This window comes from Pelobates fuscus, chromosome 6, assembly GCF_036172605.1.
Source record: "Pelobates fuscus isolate aPelFus1 chromosome 6, aPelFus1.pri, whole genome shotgun sequence".
Classification (NCBI taxonomy): domain Eukaryota; kingdom Metazoa; phylum Chordata; class Amphibia; order Anura; family Pelobatidae; genus Pelobates; species Pelobates fuscus.
In genome coordinates this window covers 57,912,227-57,928,274 of record NC_086322.1, presented here as the reverse complement: position 1 = coordinate 57,928,274, position 16,048 = coordinate 57,912,227, and the positions used below count along the sequence as shown (strand labels likewise).

Below are 16,048 nucleotides of genomic sequence, written 5' to 3'. Positions count from 1 at the left end.
TTTATTATTAGAGAAAGACATTTCTATAACTAGATCAATCAGTTCTTCAACACAATTAAAGGGACACTATAGGCGCCCATCCTCACCCCCATGGCCTGTGTCTTGGAAAGGTTTAGCTTGTAGTACGAACATCGGCTGTACCTCTGCAGTATGGAGTGGAATGCCGGTAGGGACGTGTGAGGGTTGGTGATAGTGAGTAAGATGTCGTCTGCGAAAAGGTTCAGTTTGTGTTCCTCCCTGCCAATCCAGACACCGTGACCTCTCCCGTTGAGCGGATGGACTCGGCTAAGGGTTCTGAAGCCATAATGTATAGGAGGGATGATAGGGGGCATCCCTGCCTAGTGCCATTTGCGATGGGGAAGGGTGTGGATTTGAATCCAGATGTGATGACTCAGGCTTTGGGGCTTTGTTTAGTGGTAGGCTCTGTATAACCGTGTCTACTTCCGTTTGGGAAATGGTTTATCTTTATCTTTTGACATCATTAAATACTTCACTATGTATATTTTTTCTTATGTTTCCTTTACATGCCACATTCCAACGTCTGTATGGTAAATAAAATTGCACATTCATGATAGTGGTGCCCTCTTTGGTATATGTGCTTTAACTATACTACTTCTGTATCCTTCTATTTTGAGATTTGGGAGTGATCCCTTTTCTGATTGACTAGCCTGCACTTGCCAATTGCACTTTTTTCCCCACTTACTGTTTCTTATTTACAGATATACACAATCACTGACAGTCACACACTCGCACTGAGAGAGACACACTGACAGACACACTCTAACAGACACTCTCAGTGACAGACACACAATCTCACTGATTTAAAACACAGCTGACAGAAAGACATACACACTCACTGACAGACATACTCATTGACAGACACACACTCACTGACACACACTCACTGAGTGACAGACACAGATACGGATATACACACACACACTGACACTAACTGACTCAAAGACACAACTTTGCCACAATCCCCAATGACTGCAGTGATTGGAAAAGGTAGTGGTTTTGTTTTCAGTGGGATTGCTGTGCATATATATTCTTGAACAGTGCACATCGGCTTATTTTTACTTGAATGAGTACCTTCTCACACTGTCACTGACAGACACACACACTGACAGGTACACACACTCACCAACAGACACACACTCATTGATAGACATCCACTCACCGACAGAGACACACTCATTGACAGACACACACACACTCACTGACAGACACACACACTCACCAACAGACACACATTCACTGACAGACACACACTCAATGAATGACATACATACTTACTGACAGAGACACACTCAGTGACATGCTGTTCAGTCATCAAGGGCCAATCTTTTTCGCATCCCTGTCCTGGCAAAAAGTTGACTATAAAGCATTTCTTTACTTGTGAATTTACCTTTGTAGTTTACCACATTAAAGGACCACTCTAGGCACCCAGACCACTTCAGCTTAATGAAGTGGTCTGGGTGCCAGGTCCAGCTAGGGTTAACCCATTTTTTTTATAAACCTAGCAGTTTCAGAGAAACTGCTATGTTTATAAATGGGTTAAGCCTTCCCCCAAATCCTCCAGTGGCTGTCTCATTGACAGCCGCTAGAGGCGCTTGCGTGATTCTCACTGTGAAAATCACAGTGAGAGCACGCAAACGTCCATAGGAAAGCATTGTAAATGCTTTCCTATGCGACCGGCTGAATGCGCTCGCAGCTCTTGCCGCGCAGCTCGCATTCAGCCGGTCTCATAGGAAAGCATTATCAATGCTTTCCTATGGACGCTTGCGTGCTCTCACTGTGATTTTCACAGTGAGAATCACGCAGGTGCCTCTAGCGGCTGTCAGTGAGACAGCCACTAGAGGATTTAGAGGCTGGATTAACCCTATTATAAACATAGCAGTTTCTCTGAAACTGCTATGTTTATAATAAAAAGGGTTAATCCTAGAGGGACCTGGCACCCAGACCACTTCATTAAGCTGAAGTGGTCTGGGTGCCTAGAGTGGTCCTTAAAATGCCCTTGTGGCCTGATTTACATTGGTGAAACTACCAATAAAATCAGAGAAGGCATGTTCAAACACAGAAGAGAATTTACAAATTGCCCCCTCTTGTGCCTACAATCATGCAGTTTCCAAAATGAAATGGCAAGCGACTGATTGTGTCCACACAAATGGATGAACGATGAACAAATAAGTTAAAAATAAAAATTGTGTAAACTTACACAATTTTAATTTTTAAGCTTGTCTGCAAAGCAATATATACACAACATTGCAATGTTATGATGTGTTTATATGTTAGCTATGTATCCCTTTCTTCAAAATAATGCTATACTAAATATTTTTGAAACAAAAAGTGCTCGGTAGTAAAGGGGTTAAGTGTATCTTATCTTGCAATGCTTCAAGACAAAACAACTAAAGCTTAATTAAGCAGTTCTATGGATCATGACCCTGCAGCCTCACTGCTCAATTCTCAGCCACTTAAAAGTTTAACCACTTTTGCTTCTGTTTATGTGACCCTAGATACACCTCCTCTGGCTGTGACTCACACAGCCTGCATGAAAAAAGGTTTAATTTGCAAACTCATCTTCCAGCACAGTGCTTACTTTAGAAGTTATTATCTCCTAGCTCTGTTAATTGAACTTTAACCCCTTAAAAATGGAAGCAATTGTTCAGCTTCTGAACAAAAATAAACCATTCTGTGTTATTTGTGCTATGTGCTTATTCCTCCACAATTTAAGAGTGAGTGTTGAAGTGCATCCATACATTGCTTATTTTAAAGGACTACTAAAGTCACCCAGACGACTTAATTGAAATGAAGTGGTCTGGGTGCAATGGTACTGTAATTTTAGCCCTTCAATGTGAAACTTTGCTATTTTGCAGAAACCGTCCTTTTTTAGATGGTCCTAAACGCCGGCGGGCGGCATAGAACGTCCCCGCTGTCCTTTGTACTTACCGGGTCCTTGCCATTCCCCCCACGGCGGTCGCAATCCTGGTGTCTGCCTGTGAGCAGGGTCCTCGCGATCACATGGCCGGAATAGCCGGCTTATACAGAGCCTGCAGGGTGACTGCCCGAATTCTCAGGCTGTCCCCCTCATGCCTGTAAAAAAGTTATTAAAAGTTATTAAACAGTTTTAAAATTAAATAAAAATTTAATAAAAAGTACTTGGACCATACATATGTATATATATATATATATAATAAAAATAATCAATACATAAATTGAAAAAAAAGAGAGAAATTATATACCAGTTTTAATTTGTTCTAACTGTATTTTGATATTAATATACATATATATTAAATTCAAAATACATTTAGAATGGCATTATAAATACATATATGTATATCTATCTATCTATCTATCTATCTATCTAATATATATATATATATATATATATATATATATATATATATATATATATATTCATATACACATATAAATTTAGATTCTACAAATATATTTATATAATATTTTTACATAATCAAGTCATTTTATTAATTACAATCTGAGGGACCTGCCCGACAACCCAGACAGAAAGCCCAGAGAATTTGTCTCACAAGCCCAATATTTAACCCTGTAACTTTCCAGGACACCATAAAAGCTGTACATGGGGGGTACTGTTTTACTCAGGAGACTTCGCTGAACACAAATATTAGAGTTTTTAAAACAGTAAAAGATATTACAACGATGATATCGTCAGTAAAATATATTTTTTTTGCATTTTTCACACACTTATGGTACTTTCACTGACGATATAAGTATTGTAATAAGTTTTACTATTTTGAAACACTAAGATTTGAGTTCAATGAGGTCTCCAGAGTATAACAGTACTCCTCATGTACAGGTTTTATGGTGTTTTCAAAAGTCACTGGGTCAAATATAAGGCTTGAATTTCCTTTTTTTCACATTGAAATTTGCCGATTGGTTAAGTTGCCTTTGAGACCGTATGGTAGCCCAGGAATGAGAATTACCCCAGTGATGGCATACCATTAGAAAAAATAGACAACCCAAGGTATTGCAAATGGGGTATGTCCAGTCTTTTTAGTAGCTATTTAGTCACAAACACTGGCCAAAATTGGTGTTCAAATTAGTTTTTTGCATTTTTCACACACAAACAAATATGAACGCTAACTTTGGCCAGTGTTTGTGACTAAGTGGCTACTAGAAAAGACTGGACATACCCTATTTATAATACCTTGGGTTGTCTACTTTTGCAAATGGTATGCCATCATGGGGGTAATTTTCATTCCTGGGCTACCATACGGTCTCAAAGGCAATGTAACCAGTCTGGCAAATTTCAATGTGTATAAACCAAAAAATGTAATGTACTATATTTGACCCTGAAACTTTCCAAAACACCAAAAAACCTGTACATTGGGGGTACTGTTTTACTTGTGAGACTTTGCTGAATACAAATATTTGTACTTTATTGCAGTAACAGCTAACAGTATTGTGACATTCACAGTTAAAATGCCATGCAGAAGTAAAACTAAATACAAATAATTATGTTTACTATACAAATATTTGATGTGACATGAAATCCCTGTTTCTCCTGAACAAAATGATATATGATAAGTGTGGGTGCACATAATATGAAAGCGGTAAATTAAAACTGAACATATAGCGCAAATTCTGTCCTTAAGGGGTTAAATACAATTACACAGCGGGGCATATAGACGCACTAACTCTTCCAGAAACAAGTGAAATTCAGTCCTGCACTGAAATGCTTCTCATGGCAGCATTTGATTAGAGGAACGTGGTGTTTGTCTGCACGTACATATTCCGCCCACCAAAGATTCTCAATGATAAGCATTGGATTGGACGAGATTGCTGAAGACATACTGATGTCTTTAGAGGAGAACTGGGCAGCTGCTGCTCTGGAAATGAGGAGGGGTAAATTTAATTTAACTTTAACTTTAACGTTTATCGTCAAACAAAGGGTGGACAGTCGGCACAGTGATAGAACCTATAGTCCCTAAAGATCAATGCTTATTTTTGGGACTAGATGTTCCCTTTAATATCCTATATGTATAGCTACCAGAGAATTAAGTATGAATAAAAAGTGGGAGACATGTAAATAAAATACACTCCTGATTGTTAATTGACTCATATGTATAGCATTGAAATTAATTTTTTGTAGTTAACGCTAACTGTATAACAATCCTACCCTTAACCCTACACCAACTCTACCCTAACCCAATGCTTACACTAACTCAAACCATACACACTAATCTTACCCCTAACCTTGATCCTCTGCTATCCCTAATCCAGAATTAACCCTTACCCTATTTTAAAACTAAGCCTACACTAACCCTAATACTACTTCAATGCTAACCTGACACTAACCTTAATGCTAAACTTAATCGTAACTGAGTGGGATTCCCTCTGCCGACATAAATACTGTCATCAGCATAGGAGAATCACCATAGTAATTTAAAGGAATCTAAAGGGCTATATGCAGCACTTACTGTGATTGTTGTGTACAGCTCATCTATCAGTCAGAGGACACTAAATATGGCCCTAGCTCACAGACTGGAACCTGAGGTATCGAATATTACCTATATGTCCTAGTTTGAGCAAGGATTTAACCCAAAATACGAGGATGTTCCACATTGTCTTAATGGTGATAAAGGCTACTATTTTCAGGAATTTGTTAAGGGGTTAATGACACATTGGAGGCAGGATCTAGCCAACAATTAAGAGAGCAGGAGTTAAGAACTTCTAAATTAAACACACTGTGCAAAAATTCAAATGTAAGGAGGCTGTGTAAGTGCTTTTATGTTACTCACTTCTGTATGGCTGTTTTTTTTTTATTCATCACTGCATATGCTTTTTTTAATATGAGTGAGCTGTTAAACATCTGACTTTGCTTCATGTTTTAGCTGTACACTATAGATTGGAAGCATTTTTCGCCCTTTGTCTAGAAACTAAACTGTATATAAAATAATAATTGTTTGTTTTATAGAGGCTGCAAACAGATGAGAGGTCCGTTCATCAAGTGATATATGAAAGCTTGTGCTGGATAGAAAAGAAGAACGTGCAGATTGAAATCATACTTGATTATATATTTCTAGATTGTTTCCTTAAAATATTTCCTGAATTAATGAGCATTTCGCACGGTAAGTTATATAATTCTCTCTGGTCTGCTTTCTAAGTTGGTGGAGTTCTAGATCCCACCTCTGGGCGTTGCTTGGTCATAAATGCAAAAGGTTTAATATCCATTAGGAGAAAGAGAGACAGAATGGGTGTTTTATAAGAGGATGACTATGAAAAAGAAAAGGGGTGATGGTAAAAAAGAGGAAACCAGGGGGGATTTAATGTGAAAAGGTATGGGCATTGTTAGGTGGCAAAAAGATCAGAGGCTTCTTCCCAGCAGCAAATCTTATGGCTCCTACTACATGTATTGACCTAAGCCCCATACTATGCCCTAAAGGAACACTATAGCGTCAGGAATACAAATGTATGGTTTAGGGGCCCCTGCTGCCAGGGTTAAAAATATGAGTTTACTTTTTCTTTCTCACAGGTCTCCGGTATACCGCTCCACCTCCATAGGGAAGTATTGGGAGGCTAGAATGCATGTGTGGCCAAATGCCGTGCTGCACCAATCAGATGGTCTCTATAAAACCCTAAGATTGAAGTAGTGGAGTTTTACTCCACTATTTTGCCGTAGCACCTCTTGGGGCTGTTAGTATGACGGCCACCAGAGACAGGTTAACAATACAATGAAAGCATTGCCGTTCCTGCAGAACGACAATGTTTTTAGCTGCAGATTTGAAAATCCACACCTATGATTTTAACCCCAAATCATGATGTATGAATCCTTCACCCTGCTACATTAAAAATGCTGCTTCCAGAGCAATACCATAGAAATACCCTGACACTGTGCTGTATAATGAAATCAAGACATAGTGCATTAAAAGTGGCACTGTCACAAATAATACAGTTATCGACATATTATTTCTCTCTTATGGTGCATGTCCTATTGTCTACACAGAATACGGATCAGAAGATGTTGAATGTGTGGCTCCCATAAGTGCAAACAATGACATATTGAAAAGGATGTTTAAACAACAAAAGGTTGCAATTTGTCTTGCAATAACAAAAAGATTTCCATTTTTGCATGGGTTGCAAGATGTAGGTTTACTGTCTGAACTTGAATTACTGGTGAGTAATGTTATTATTTTGTTTAGCGTCTTTCTAAAGATTGATTTCTAACTCATATATACATATACTCAGGGCCGGACTGGGGAAAAAGTTTGTCCCGGACGTTTTTAAATCACAGCCGCCTATTGAGAAGGCCCTGTATTTGTTCTATGCAGGGCAAGCAAATTTATTAACATGCTTGCTCTGTGTTTGCTTGTGACATGTCTCTGGTGTCTCCATAAATGCGATTCCAAAAAGGACAAAAGTGTAAGGAAAGTGTATTGTACATGTGTTTAGAGCCTGATTGTGGGATTGAGTGTGTGTAGAGTTAGTTCATTGTGGTGTGGTGTTTTCTGTAAATGTCGATTTCAGTTTTGTTGTGTTTGTGGTGTAATATGTATGGCTAGGGGCTGTAAAGAGTTTGAGTATAGGTGATGTAGCGAGTGTGTGCATAGGGGCTGTAGGTTTGTAGGTGTGTAGAGGATTCATAATTATGTATGGGATCTAGGGTGTGTGTATAAGGGATGTAGTTTGTGTGTATAAGGGATGTAGTGTGTGTCTAGAATGTAATGTTTGTAGGGGTGCACTGTGTGTGTGAAGGGTGCACTGTGTGTAAGGGGTGCAGAGTGTGCGCTGTGCGTGTGTGTGTAAAGGGTGCAGTGTGTGTAAAGGGTGCAGTGTGTGTGAGGGGTGCAGTGTGTGTGTGTGTTTGGGGTGCACTCTGTGTGTGAAGAGTGCACTGTGTGTGTGAACGGTGCATGGTGTGTGAGGGGTATAGGGTGTGTGTTTGAGGGCTGCAGTGTGTGTGTGAGGGGTGCTGTGTGGTGTTTGGGGTGCAGTGTGTGTGTGAGGGGTGCTGCGTGGTTCTTGGGGTGCAATGTGTGTGTGGGGTGCTGTGTGGTGCTTGGGGTGCAATGTGTGTGTGTATGTGTGTGTTTGGGGTGCTCTGTGGTGTTTGGAGTGCAGTGTGTTTGTGTAAGGGTGTAGTGTGATGTTTGGGGTGTAGTGTGTGCATGTTAGTGGTGCAGTGTGGTGTTTGGGGTGTAGTATGATGTTTGTGGTGGAGAGTGTACACGTGAGGGGTGCAGTGTTGTTTTTGGGGTGTAGTGTGATGTTTGGAGTGCTGTGGGGTAAAAATAAAAAATATGTATGTTTATTTTTTTTTTTATTATTTTAATTACCCCTCCCTTCTTACCTTTGCCTGGGGACCTTGTTGCCAGCCCTAGTGGTCCAATGGGAAATCCCTGGTGGTCCGGTGAGGAGTGAACTCTACCCTGTAGTTCCTGGGGTAGAGCTCACTTTGGCGAGACCGGAGCGTTGCCATAGTAACCGCGTCAACGCTTCGGCCTCACGATAGGAACACGGTGAAGCTGCAGGATAGAGCTCCGCCAGGTCCTCTCTCCCTCCCTCCCCCGTCTGCATCTCAGTGCCTGTGGGCTTGGGGGAAATAGTTTGTCTCCCCACCGGCACATGAAGGCACACAGCAGGGCCGGCGCTCTGATAGCGCTGGCTATGCATGTGTCGGCAGGGGAGATGCACTGATCTCCCCTTGCATCCTCGGCCCATGGCCATCGCGGCCCACCGGGCATTTGCCCGGTATGCCCGATGGCCAGTCCGGGACTGCATATACTCATTTGATTTTTTTTAATACTTGTTTCCTAAAGGAATGTAACAGCAATACTTAAGATTTTATTTATGTGCACAATTAGTGAAACTATACAATACAACATTCATAAATATGCACCCCTTCCATTAGTCACTTAGAACATTAGCTGAAATTACTGAAGCAGTATATCAGTCCCAATAAACATATCCATACAAACAAAGATATGAACTAACAGAAGCAGTTTTAAAGTACACAGATATTTATTGGCCCCACATACGGGTAGTAAAAACAACATGCATAACAGTGTCCCCATAAAATCACAAAAAAGCACAACTGTGATGCAGAGCAACAGATGATAGGGTCTTGAAAAAGTACTTTAACAAACGTGTAGACTTTTTATAGCTACCGTTTGTTGCTCTGCATCACAGTCATACATCTTTTATTGATGTATGGTGAAGTTGTTTAAATGTTTTTAATACTCCTAACTGGAACAATAAATTTCTTGATTTTAAGGCAGCCTCTGGTAGATCGCAACTTCATCTGTATGGACACGATTAGTGAAAATCATCATCAATTTTAATTATTACTAAGATTTAAATGTTCTCTTTGGAGTTATACAACTACTATTTAACAGAGGGTTCTTCTAAGCACAAAGAGTAACGCATAGCAAATCTATATGGAACAAGAACCTGGTACTGGCAACGCATATAGATCCTTGCTCATTGAGCTAAAACCCAACTTTCTATTGTAAAACATCACATGTATCTTTCTTTATGCCTACTATCACCATTATTTTAACAAAAGTAAATACAGCTGTTCTGAACCAAAGTTGTATGGACTCTATTAAGTTGTTTTGAGGCCGGAGTCTCTGTACAAAATCTTAACCTTTTTTGGTCCCTGGCTGCCAATTTACACTCTCCTGTCCTTTCTTAATTTGGTCACTATTCTGAGCAGAGAAGAGAATCATTCAGATGCATTGAGTGCTGTGATTGGCTGTGAGCATCAAATGACACCCTCAGCCATACGCCGGCTCCAAATAATGTTCTCGATGCTTCCCTTTTCTGCTTAGAAGGCAGTTTTCTGTAGCATCTTAGGTGTTAAACCATTTTGAAAAAAGCTCCCCCCCAACATTTTATTGGTAATTTAACATGTTATTAACAACAAAAAGTGCGTCAGCATTGAATATCCAAACACGCCAAATGACAAATTCCATTTAAATAACAGCAAAGCGTCATGCACCGTAATCCTCTATGAATGAATGTGGTTCTCATTAATTTGATAATAATTTAGGAGTTTATGGTACGGCTCATCCAGGGACTCCAGCTCTCATAACAACTTAATTGAGATGAAGGTGTTTTGAGAGAAGAAAGTTCCTTTAATGCTGAAACCAGACTGCTCTGGTATATAATATCAATTTCCCATATATGATTTTTATCTAAAACCAAACTTGATATGATGTTGACAAAAGATGAGCTAATGATGTACCACATACACCATTCGTAAACCATATGTACTATTCAAAGACAGCAAGATCCCCAAAAATGAAGTCATTTACAATGGAAAGCAAAAAACGGGTTGCAAGAGTATTCTGAGAATGGACAGAGAACTTGCTGGCATTTTGGATCTGGACTGCCCGTATGGGTGGGACCAGTCTGATATGCTTCCGATATGTTCTCTCTGTAATTGCACAAGATGAGCTAAAACCAGCATTCTGAGTTCTGAGCAGGGACCCACCGAAGGGCAGGCTATTTCAGCTGCTGTCCATTCTCAGAATACTCTTGCGACCCGTTTTTTGCTCTCATTTACAATGGAACAACTAGAAAAGAGGCACATACATAGATAGAAAACATACATAGACATCCTTGGTATTGTATTTTATTATTAAAAATCTGAGAGAAGTGATTTATCTGTATACATTAACAACTGTTTCTGTTTTATAGAAGCTGCAAGCAGATGAGAGATCCACCCAACATGTGGTGTATGAAAGTCTGTGCTGGATCGAGGAGAAGGAGAAAGAAAGCTTTAAAGTCTTCTTTGTTTACATATTTCAGAAATGCTTCTTGAACCTCTACGGCAAACTAAATATCATCTCACAACGTAAGTTGCATTTATTCTCTCTTTCATTAAGATGGAAACAACAAGAATTCTACTGACCAACTTTTCAATCTAAGATGATCAACCTTGTTGTGAGTTAGGCTCTCAGAGATACCTTTTACAAACAAAGGGAATACAATCGTTTCCATTAATCACTAGCAGTGGTGGACGAAGTTTTAAGATGGGGGTCCATCCTTTGCCACCAATTGCAACTTGTTTTTGTTAAGAATGTCATGATCACTGTCTCATCTCGCACTGTGGTTACTGATAAACACCTCCAGGACATCATACATGCTCATTTATGGGGTTATTCACTAAAGATCTGATTTTGGTGAAAATGACCGAATTTGTATTGCACTAGGAGTTCTCATATTTACTAAAGCTAAGTACGATTGGAGTCCGTTTGGCCTAATCAAACTTACAGCAATCAACTGGATGCATTTGGTGTTCAGATGAATATTGGTGCTTTTGTATGCGAATTCTATACACCAGGGGTGCCCAAAAGATAAATCCCCAGATGTTGTGAAACTACAACTCCTTTGATGCTTTGCATACCTTTGGAATGCTTTTAGAATGACAAAGCATCATGGAAGGTGTTGTTTTAAAAATCTCAGGATCAACCTTTTGTGCACCCCTGCTATAAAAGTATAGGATTCTGAGGATTCACAAAACACTGATTTAAAACTAAACACCAGTATGCACATTCACAAATTATCATTCACTTGCTGTCATGGCAGCAAATGACAATATTAAGTACAATTTACCTGTGAAATAATGGGGGTGGGTCGACTCCCATGTCCCAACCCTTAGACAACAGGTGGGAGACTTTTTAAAAGGGTACTAGAAAGTTGGATACATCACTGTCCACTCCACTTTATCCCACCTGTGGCCGTCGGGTTGGGGCTATTTGATCAAATAAACAGGAGAAGGGGGGGTAAATAAATTACCCTACCTATCCCCCCTCACCTTAATGGGGAATTATAAAGCTAATACGTGTAAAAATTAAAATCATACTCACCCTTTAGATGTCCTCTTTTTTTGAACACTTCTTATCTTCAGCCACAAAATAGGCCAAATAAAATACCAGAAATCTTGACTAATTACCAATGAAAAAAAAAAAAACCTCTGATTTGCAAAAAAAAGGGTAAAGAAATAAATAAATAAAAAACACGCCGCAATAAGATGAATCCTTGTTCATTTATTATTATTATTATTATTATTATTAATAAAGTGCCAACAAATTCCGCAGTGCTGTATAATGGGTGGACTAACAGACACATATTTGTAACCAGAAAAGTTAGACGCACAGGAACAGAGGGATTGAGGGCTCTGCTCAATGAGCTTACATGCTAGAGGGAGTGGTAAGGTAGAAGGCTCAGTGCAGACTGAACTCTGATAGTGTTGGACATCCTACATTAGGCTTATTTTTTGTATATTCTCCTCTTTTTGTACTTTTTTTTATATTACGTGACTTGATTATGTACAGGTACTTATATTGATTAATACACAGTTTTCTGATAAACTATTTGCTTTTATTTTTATTACATGTAATAAATATTATTTTTGCATTTGGTTTGTATTGGAATGTTGTATACGATTTGCTAGCATCACAGGTAAAGGGATTAAATGATGTCCCCTGATCTTAAGCCAGCTTCCGTTTGTGACAATCTGGCCAGGTGTGAACAATATTTGCATGTGGACAGTTCTCTACCTCCCCAGATGCCAGCATCAAGCTTTTTTGTGCTTTGCTAAGCATAGACCTTTTGGCTTTTTTAAATGCAAATCAACAGATAGAAGTCAGGGACAACCTTTCTGATAAAAGTCATATCCAAAAAAAAAAACACATTATTTCAGATATGAAACATTGTGCCTCCTGATATATACTGTATATTTAAAATTCTGATGGTATACCATGAAAAAGGAGTCAATGTATGACCAGCATACCTTTTGTCATTTGGGGGGAATTGAGAAAATCAGTCACAGATAGGTCTTGTGAGGCGTACTTAGTATGAAGGAGTTCTGACAGTTCCACATATGAAATATACCAGGTGTACAAAAAGAGATAGTGACCTAAATTTACTTATATACATTTGTGTCCAAATTGGCAAAATGTGAGGTGTCCTTAAGCTGGGATCTCTGTAGTCACACTAACCCTTTCACACTGTCCCTACTTTGGGTCAAACTTGGAAACACAGTGGATATATTATCTGATTGTGACAATACGGCACTGGCGTCTCTGTTACTGAAAGCGCAACAGTTCAGGCACGCTATTGTCCGTGGTTTGCTTTACATTAGTCTGTACTTTTTCCACTAGCAAACACAGCATCTCACCTAGTTGGCGATTTACTTGGAAGTGATATGGTCCTGGCTTCTCTTTTACTATAGGTGTAACAGTTTGGACCTGAAATACACAATAGAAACACCAAGCTAGAAAATTCTAGACAAGGAGTATAGAAGGGGTTACGGAGGAAGTTTAGGGCATAACCCTAGGGAATGTACAATAAGTAATCCAATCTCACCATATTTAAACCAAGATGACATACTAAAGGAAGGGGGGGAAAGAAAAAAAATATAATAATAAGAGTAGTAAAAGATCGGTATATTTTCTCCAATATAGCGTATATGTTCAAATGGTGGGAAATACCAACAGTGCGGATCCAGTTGTGTGAATCATATACTCACACCAACAGTCTGTCGCTGGAAAAATAGTAAATCTCTATGTTCGAGAGCATATCCAGTGACAACAGTGAAAAGAGCCAATAATGTACTATTCGTACTGGCTAGCTTGGACGGAATCATTGTAACACAGTAACTGTAATCAGTTAATATAAGTTGTTATATTTGGCTGGTGTGCCAATAGAGTACCAAGAAAAGTGCATGGGAGCGCTTGACCAGCTTTGACTGGAGTGATCGATTTCATGCCAGCGGAAAATGAAATTGTAGGTAATGCAAGCTCTTGTGGTCTATGACATGCAACAAACCGGGCAGAGCCACGACTCAAACACAGCTAAAGGAGTCTTAACAGCAAAGCGGATACCTGCAGAGAGAATGAGACAATGCAGAGTGCCAGGCTGACAGAGAAAACAAACTAGCACTGGCCACAATTGAGAGATCACCTACTTCACCTGCCAGTACTGATTCCAGAGACTGATCTGCACGTAGACCACATGGGGTAGAGAATCCCCCTACTATGGATAAAGATGAATGTTTTGATGTGTTTCTATGCAGATTAGAAAAGACTTGCAGGCAATAGCAGATGTCAGTGGACAACAAGTATCTCATTCCCGATCTGAGAGGGCTTGCATTACATGATGTTCTGCTATGGGAAATATTAGAAAGTAAGACCTTTCAAGTGGAGACAGTCCACTTATTAAATCATTGTGCCATGCACCTTGGAGGACTAAATCCTTAAAAGAAAAGGTACAATAACTACTTTGATGAAGAAATACCACTGTAATCATTACCCATGTATAAGTATTTCCCACTTTCCTGTTACAGAAATCAAGACGCAAGCTGACCCTGTAAATATATGTCCAATCAGTACTGAAGAACTAAAGTTAATTTTGAAGAGAGAGAAAACTCACATTTCAGATGCTATAAATCTATTATTTCCATTCATGAATGGCCTGCAAGACAGAGGTATTCTATCTGAACTGGAATTATTGGTATGTACCTTTAACTCATCTTCAGCTCATATTTATTACCAACTGCATTGTAATGGTCAGTTCTACACAGTTCCCTATTCAGTTAATAGGCCAAAAGCAATTAAAATTAAAAAGGTGCCAAAATGAAGCTGTTCCTGAGAGTACTTTGCTTGCCATTAAGTAAGATCATCCAACTTTCTACAGCAGTGCTTTTCAAACCAGTTCTTCTAAGACTAATGTTAGTACAGAACATATGCAGGATTATTTCTTTAAGTCCGAATGGCCCTATAGACCCAATGGAACAAAAACATTTGCTACTGTACGGGGCCATTTGGACTGTAAAATCTAGACATTGTTTGTGGACTTTAACAATGTCTGTATTTTGCAATTCAGGCCTCAAACATTGCTGCTCTGTCGCTAGACTGAAATATCAATACCCATTTTCCTACCCATGGTCATTGGGCAATGGAGGGGGGAGCTAATATTACCAATAAAGGGGGAGGGGGGGGGAACAGATTGTCCATTCATAGTACCAACCCATGGGTGGTACCCAATGAATTATAAAATAAGGGGACATGCCACCCCTTCCAAATAATATGTCCCCCACCTGAGTGGCTACTAGTCTCCTCTCCCCTAGCCACTCCCCTAAAATAAATTAAAATCCCCACTTACCCCCTCACCTTAATAATAGTGAAGAGAGTGTTAATGAATCTAAAACTTGTAAAAAAAAAAATTGTTTTAAAAATTCCTACCATCACAAGTCTTTTTTCTTACCATCAAAATCCAGTGAACGTGGCCAAAGTGGGCAAACAGTTAATAATCTTCAGTGGTGCAAGGGATAATTAAGTTACGGCTGGAAAGCACTTGCTCGACAGTCACTACATTAAAATGGTAAAAATAAATTACATAATTAATGAAATAAATGTTTTATTGGGTTTAATTTGAAAATTATAGTCCAGTGGTATTAGTTATAAAACCTCTAGGTATATGTTATAATTTTTATGTTGTAGATGCATTGTTTCTGTAAGTACTTTACTTATTTTGCTTCCTGAATGTTTGATACATTGAATAAAGTATTGAAGCTTGAAGACCACGTAGCTTGGCCTAATTTTTCTCTTTTTCACCACGTTATTTCTGTTTCATTTACAGAATATTCAAGCTGAGGAATGGCCTGTTATGAAAGTTGTGCATAAAACTCTGTGCTTGATTGAAGCAGAGAGGACACACCTGTTACAAGATTTCTTTGCCTACCTGTCTCAAGACATGTACCTAGAAATGTTTCCCAAACTTAAAGACATTTTAGAAAGAATCTTGCAAAGTAAGTCCAACTGCTACTTATTACGTAAGCATTTCAAGACCTTTAGCTCTAACTACTATGACTTCATACAAATAGGAAATGCTTTTAGCTTTGGAAGTTTTTATTCCCTCTCATTTTTATTATTTAATTTTTCATCTGCATTTATATGATGTATTCAGCTATCTAGGAGCTATGAATCGCCTCCTATATTATTAGAAGAATTCAGTTTTATCCTATTCCTAATAAAAAAAAATAAAAAAAAATACCCGA

General features: G+C 38.9%; 2 protein-coding genes across 2 annotated transcripts in view; both read left to right on the top strand.

Annotated features, from left to right (window-relative positions):
* Nucleotides 1-16,048, top strand: part of LOC134566054 (uncharacterized) — a 449,970-nt gene that overhangs the window by 408,060 nt on the left and 25,862 nt on the right. The gene's annotated exons all lie outside the window — the stretch shown is intronic.
* LOC134615223 (uncharacterized) overlaps nt 1-16,048 on the top strand; it is a 43,376-nt gene that overhangs the window by 10,156 nt on the left and 17,172 nt on the right. Inside the window, exons 2-6 of the mRNA XM_063459715.1 lie at nt 5,960-6,113; nt 6,989-7,158; nt 10,684-10,840; nt 14,336-14,502; nt 15,631-15,799. Coding sequence (XP_063315785.1) covers nt 5,960-6,113; nt 6,989-7,158; nt 10,684-10,840; nt 14,336-14,502; nt 15,631-15,799 — 817 coding nt within the window. The remainder of the gene's footprint in view (nt 1-5,959; nt 6,114-6,988; nt 7,159-10,683; nt 10,841-14,335; nt 14,503-15,630; nt 15,800-16,048) is intronic.